This window comes from Cupressus sempervirens, chromosome 8 (assembly GCF_028749045.1).
Source record: "Cupressus sempervirens isolate cs-2001-9-10 chromosome 8, ASM2874904v1, whole genome shotgun sequence".
Lineage (NCBI taxonomy): Eukaryota > Viridiplantae > Streptophyta > Pinopsida > Cupressales > Cupressaceae > Cupressus > Cupressus sempervirens.
The window spans coordinates 119,762,641-119,769,657 of NC_143125.1; the positions used below are offsets into that span (position 1 = coordinate 119,762,641).

Genomic DNA, 7,017 nt, shown 5'->3' on the forward strand with positions numbered 1-7,017 from the left:
ACCTCCAACCGAGTTGTCATCTTGTATGAGCCGTGCCTATTATTCAAAAGAACTTAGAGTCTAGTCCATTAAAAAGAAAGCTCACCAATTTTCACCAAAAGTATCGCATGTATGAATTTTTCCAAAGCATTTAGGAGCAAAGATTCATTTGCTCAACCTTGTACTTCTGAGAATGAATATGAGTGCTACCCTAGGTTGCTGAAAGAAAAAATGTATAACATGTATGCATAGAACACATACAATTAACAGCTTAGCCAAAACAATTTTACACCAATTAAAAATAGTCATAAAAAAAATATGAAGAAAATTTAAAACAAATACTTTAATAAGATCCAATGCATTGTTGAGATGACATTTGGAGCCGTAACTTGACCCCACTATCTACTCATAAAAAGTCATTCATAAAGGGAAAAAAAAAACATCTTTATAATGCACCATAAAATATCTCCATAATAGAATCGATACTGCATAATCATTAAAATTGCATATTACCTGTTATGATTGCAGAAATGCTGACAATATATAAAGAAACTTGTAACTTTGAAAAAAGTTATGTAATCACTATATTGTTACTTATAAAACAGTTAATAAAATAAAGTGAAAAGGTCAAGCGGAACAGAAGAAAAACACCCACTTAAAATCGGAAATGTTGACAGCAAATAAGTTCTATGCCCTTCTCACTCAATACAATCTAAAGATTGAATAAATGAGTTCGTTAATGATATTTATAAAATTTTCAGCTAACATAATTCAGCATATTAAAGATGAATGGTGGCTTTAGAGGAATAGCCAATTTCATAGATGTACAATGCAACCCCAATTTCATAGCTGTACGATGCAACCGTAAAGACATCAAATTAAAGAGGTGTCATTTCTCATTGAAGCTATTTTATTTATATTAAATGCCCAAACAAGAATGAAAGAATATTAATCATTTTTATTTTTAAATATTTAAAACCACTAGCTAAAAATACAACCACCAATCAAAATATAGCATTGAAATATACAAATTATATATATTTTAAATAATATTGACAAACATTAAACATTCATTAATGTTTTTAGATTTTCTTATTAGCATAAACTTAGTGAAAACTACAGGAACTAACAATTTAATCAGGTAAATTCTGCTTAACGCCCATACTTTTGTCTATCTAATACAATGGATGCTCATTCAGCGGTATTAAGATTTCGAATCTCAGTTAATTAATGGATGATAACTTATGTTTGGCCTTCTCCTCATTCGCAAGAAACGAAAGACAGACAAAGAATAAAGTACTAGATTTAAATTGCCAAGTTGCAGAGAACAAACAAAGAAAAAGCATAAATAGCAAAAAGAGAAAGAAACGGATATTTTAACTGCCATAACAGCCAACCGCCAAATGTCGGTTTACTAGTGACTATAAATGCTCAGTTCTCTCCTGCCATGAAGACCACAATGTTTCTACTTAGCCATTATCCCACCAGTCATTAAGATTTTGTTTACTATAGGTCTGGCCATTATTCTTAGTTTGCTTTGTATCAGAGGAATTGGGCATTCAGTGTTCAATAGTTTACAGCATTTAGAGTTGCATAAACCTTTATAGGTCTTGATTAGGAGTAGTTTTGTAAGATGAGGAACCTCCCGAAGCTTATCATACTGGAATCTCTTCTAGTTATAGCATTGTTATGGTTCACTGGTAGCTTTCAGCTGGTTGAAGGTGACAGCCAAGATGGATGGAACTATGCTCATGCTACTTTCTATGGAGGTGCTGATGCTTCAGGAACAATGGGTAAGTCTTATATACTCTTTTACTTTTCTGTTTTGCCAATTTTCTTCTTAGGGGAAACTTATATACCATCATGACAAAATAACTCTGTTTATCTATTTCTTTTTCTCTTTTAGTTTTGTGGGGATATAATCGACTGATACAGAGAAGTGGGTATTCGACTAACCACCAACATTTTCTTTAAGCATTTGTGACATAGCTTAATTTCCTCCTGTGTTCTATAAGTCTAATGGTTGTATTAGACATTGAGATTGATGTCTTGGTACAGCTACAACCCTGATTTGTAACAGTGGGTCATTGAGTTGAACAGTGAAGCTTGAAAATACTTCACTACCAAATGCATTTTCCATCAGGGTGTGATGGAAAAAATAGCATTAGTAACTCTTTTTGCCCAATTCCTTTTACTCTTTTGGTTTGGTGTGGACATAACCCGCTGATGCAGGAAATTGGGTCATTAAGGAGAATGGTGAAGCTCTGATATAGTGGACTACTAATGGCATGGCCATCAGGACCTCTTTAAACAATAGCACTGGTATTTCTGCATATGAAATGAATCAGCATCTATTGAAAATGCACTTCCTTTTCTTGATAAAAATAGGTTTTGTATTTGTGAATGTGAGATGAACAACCCTTGTTGAAAGTGCACTTTTGGTTGGGTGTGAAGATAAACTACTAGTATACTACACTACTAAATGCATTTGTCATCAGAGTATCTTGAAAAAACACGCATTAGTATTTCTGCATGTCAAATGAATCAGCATCTATTGAAAATGCAGTTGTCATTGGGGTTTCTTGAGAAGTATAGGTTTCGTATTTGTGCATGTGAGATGAACAAACCTTGTTGAAAGTGTACTTTTGGTTTGGTGTGAAGATAGCTTACTCGTTTACTATACTACTAAATGCATTTGTCATCAGGGTTAGAGGGGTGGGGTGGCTGGCATTGCACTGAAAGATCGATCTGTTAAAGTCCAATAGAACCACTTGACTTATAGAAGACACACAGGGCTGTTAAACTATGTCATTGGTGATTAGTCTGACATCAGAGTGTCTTTGAAAAATAAGCATTAGTACTATATCTGTGTGTGAAATGATCCAACCCTTCATTGTTGTCATCTTTTTTTCCTTCTTTTGTTGCAGCTGGTGCTTGTGGATATGGGAATCTGTATGCACAAGGATATGGACTGACCACAGCTGCATTGAGTACTGCTCTGTTCAACAATGGAGAGGCATGTGGTGCATGTTTTGAGGTGAGGTGTGTGGATGACCCACAATGGTGTCTTCCAGGGAGCCCTTCAGTGGTTGTCACTGCCACCAATTTCTGCCCTCCAAATTATGCCCTGCCCAATGACAATGGTGGGTGGTGCAATCCTCCAAGACCACATTTTGACATGGCCCAACCTGCTTTTGAAATGATTGGCATTTGGAAGGCAGGGATCGTGCCTGTCAAATACAAAAGGTAAGACATTTTCTAAAGGTATTTGGAATTTCATATTATAGTTAAGATGGGTTTTGATAAACATAGGTTTGGTTTCATCCTAATGATGGATCACTTAGAAACGTTGATATTTTAAAGTTTAAACTTTACACAATCAAATTCAGAAATTCTTGCCAATAATATGTTTTAATATATTCTTGGGGTTCAATCTTGTACAGAGTACCCTGTGTGAAAGAGGGTGGGGTGAGATTCACCATCAATGGCAACTATTACTTTTATCTGATCCTGATAACAAATGTGGGTGGCAATGGAGATGTAGTAGATGTGAAGGTAAAAGGGTCTAATACTGATTGGATTACTTTAACAAGGAATTGGGGACAAAACTGGCAATGCACGACCAATCTGAAGGGTCAGTCTCTTTCTTTTCAAGTTACAACCAGCAATGGGCAGAGCATTACTTCTTATAATGTTGCTCCTTCTAATTGGGACTTTGGCCAGACCTTTGAAGGAAGCCAGTTCTAAAGCTCATGGAATCCACTTAGAAAGGCTGGTGAAAACATTCACCAGTGTGAAATATATATTATAAAGAGCATGTATATATATTATAAATATATATAGGTATGTGTATGAAGTGACTGCAGCAGAGGTGTGTTTAATGCAGCCACCCGCTCATAGAGCTTTTCTGCATATAAATATACATCATTTGATGTATTGATAGCTCTTTAAATAAAAAAATATAATATATCCATGTATTTCTAGATAAATCTTTTACGTTCATTAACAGTTGTTTGGATTTTATAACCTGGTACATGAGTCTTGGTTATCTTTTTACTTATGCTTTTCATGCAATATAAGCAACCTAAGATTGTTATATAACTGGTTGAACAAAATAAGATTGAAAAAATGGATTGAGATATGCAAATCACTGTCATGCTTCTTTTGTCATTTTCTAATATTGTCAAATTGTCAAATAATGGATAGGAATTTTGGTTCTAATTATATTAAAACCTTTTTGTGATTTAATTCCATCTCCAAGCCTTTCCTTGTCCCTTTACCCCTACACTACCCTTGCTTTATTTTGAAGGTTTCTATATATTCTATCAACATTACATCAATCAAATGATTGTATATATTAAATTGGATTCTTCAACTTCTAAGCTTGCCTCAGCTTGGACCTAGGCATCTTTGAATCCATGTGGCGTGGCAATGAAGGAAAAACTTAAAAGAAGAAAAGGGTGTGAAAATCTTGAATTTGCTGGTCACATGTAGGCTCTGACAAATTTACTGGTCACATGAAAGTTCAGCCCCTTTGTCAAATAGGAGCATAGCTTACAATCCACATGGGCTTTCAGATTGTAGCATGCTACCCAAATCCAAATATTCAGCTTACAATCCACATGGGCTTTCAGATTGTAGCATGCTACCCAAATCCAAATATTCTTCTTTAATATTCCCTTTTTGGAATCTCTAATTTACTTATGCCAGCCATTGTGAATCCTTTCTTCGAGACTAATGGGAAATGGGAAATAAGTTTAGGATATCATTATTGCCAAATATTAGGCAACACCTCTTGTCAAGCTCTTATTCAAGTGATCCAAAGTAAGGTGATCCAAATATTTTAATGTGGGTTGAGTTAACATAACATCAAAGATAGGCACGAAGCAAAACTTTAATAAAATTTAGAGTTTATATAAAGATATATTTTATTTAACTAATATTGAAATCTATTAAGCTCGTAGGTATTGGCTTCATCAAGTTTAACTAAATAATTTTAGCTACCTTATTAAGCCAAATGCCTATTTCTTTTATTGTAGGGATCATCATCTCATTCAAAAGTTCCAAATCTACAAAAGGATCCTCAACATTACCATCTCCCCAACCTTTTTCCTTATAGAGATGTTCTTTTCATGGACAAGAAGGATGTTGTCTTGGTCATGTCACCCATCTTCTCTCAACATATCTCCCCAACTTTGTTTCCTATAGAGGTGATCTCTTCATAGATAATAAGGATGTTGTTTCATGGATAAGAAGGATGTTGTCTTGGTCATGTCACCTTAAATTAGCCCCATGAGATCTGTACCAACAGGGCCATGAGTTATTGACTCTATTTTACTTTTAGGGAATGACTTCCTCATGATGCTACCCTAGGATGTTAAAATTTCACTTTAGAAAATGAAATCAATATTCTACAATTATTCTCCTTAGAATCTAAAGGGATTGACTATCCCATTTTAAAAATATCGTGTTAAATAGTCCATTTAGGGGCAATAACATATATGGATTTAACTGTGTGATTTTGAGTCAAACACGATGACCCATGTTTCATGAGAAGTGATTCAACATGAATCCATCTCTCATGAGAATAAATGGAACACTTAGCACTCATTGGATCTAGGTGATGCTCACAGGGGTGAAGCACCGGGACTTCCCGGGAGGTCACCCATCCCAGTACTACTCCAGCCTGAGCGCGCTTAACTACGGAGTTTCCTCCACAGTTAAACCCAAAGCTTGCAACCCCATTTGCAAAACCTTCACCAAGTGTTGTGCCTTATGAACCATTCATTAGAAAGCCCCTTAAGCTCATCAATTGATAAGTAGGAGATGATTTCCACAGCTAGTCAAATTGTGATGTGAATATCAGGATTTAACTGTGTGATTTTGAGTCAAACACGATGACCCATGTTTCATGAGAAGTGATTCAACATGAATCCATCTCTCATGAGAATAAATGGAACACTTAGCACTCATTGGATCTAGGTGATGCTCACAGGGGTGAAGCACCGGGACTTCCCGGGAGGTCACCCATCCCAGTACTACTCCAGCCTGAGCGCGCTTAACTACGGAGTTTCCTCCACAGTTAAACCCAAAGCTTGCAACCCCATTTGCAAAACCTTCACCAAGTGTTGTGCCTTATGAACCATTCATTAGAAAGCCCCTTAAGCTCATCAATTGATAAGTAGGAGATGATTTCCACAGCTAGTCAAATTGTGATGTGAATATCAGGATTTAACTGTGTGATTTTGAGTCAAACACGATGACCCATGTTTCATGAGAAGTGATTCAACATGAATCCATCTCTCATGAGAATAAATGGAACACTTAGCACTCATTGGATCTAGGTGATGCTCACAGGGGTGAAGCACCGGGACTTCCCGGGAGGTCACCCATCCCAGTACTACTCCAGCCTGAGCGCGCTTAACTACGGAGTTTCCTTATCAATTGATGAGCTTAAGGGGCTTTCTAATGAATGGTTCATAAGGCACAACACTTGGTGAAGGTTTTGCAAATGGGGTTGCAAGCTTTGGGTTTAACTGTGGAGGAAACTCCGTAGTTAAGCGCGCTCAGGCTGGAGTAGTACTGGGATGGGTGACCTCCCGGGAAGTCCCGGTGCTTCACCCCTGTGAGCATCACCTAGATCCAATGAGTGCTAAGTGTTCCATTTATTCTCATGAGAGATGGATTCATGTTGAATCACTTCTCATGAAACATGGGTCATCGTGTTTGACTCAAAATCACACAGTTAAATCCTGATATTCACATCACAATTTGACTAGCTGTGGAAATCATCTCCTACTTATCAATTGATGAGCTTAAGGGGCTTTCTAATGAATGGTTCATAAGGCACAACACTTGGTGAAGGTTTTGCAAATGGGGTTGCAAGCTTTGGGTTTAACTGTGGAGGAAACTCCGTAGTTAAGCGCGCTCAGGCTGGAGTAGTACTGGGATGGGTGACCTCCCGGGAAGTCCCGGTGCTTCACCCCTGTGAGCATCACCTATATCCAATGAGTGCTAAGTGTTCCATTTATTCTCATG

The 7,017-nt window shown here is 36.9% G+C and overlaps 1 protein-coding gene across 1 annotated transcript; it reads left to right on the forward strand.

The window, feature by feature from the left end:
* Positions 1–1,432: 1,432 nt before the first annotated feature.
* Positions 1,433–3,968, forward strand: LOC149541879 (expansin-A2-like). The gene is made up of 3 exons (XM_089796954.1): positions 1,433–1,772; positions 2,907–3,225; positions 3,423–3,968. Exons 1-3 carry the CDS (start codon positions 1,613–1,615, stop codon positions 3,724–3,726), a joined length of 783 nt encoding a protein of 260 aa, XP_089653080.1. The 5' UTR covers positions 1,433–1,612; the 3' UTR covers positions 3,727–3,968.
* The last annotated feature ends 3,049 nt before the right edge of the window (positions 3,969–7,017 follow it).

Coding starts and splice junctions, on each gene's coding strand:
- LOC149541879 (XM_089796954.1), top strand. CDS start 1,613: ATGAGGAACCTCCCGAAGCTTATCATACTGGAATCTCTTCTAGTTATA. Junction 1,773..2,906: donor TGATGCTTCAGGAACAATGG/GTAAGTCTTATA, acceptor CTTTTGTTGCAG/CTGGTGCTTGTGGATATGGG. Junction 3,226..3,422: donor GTGCCTGTCAAATACAAAAG/GTAAGACATTTT, acceptor AATCTTGTACAG/AGTACCCTGTGTGAAAGAGG.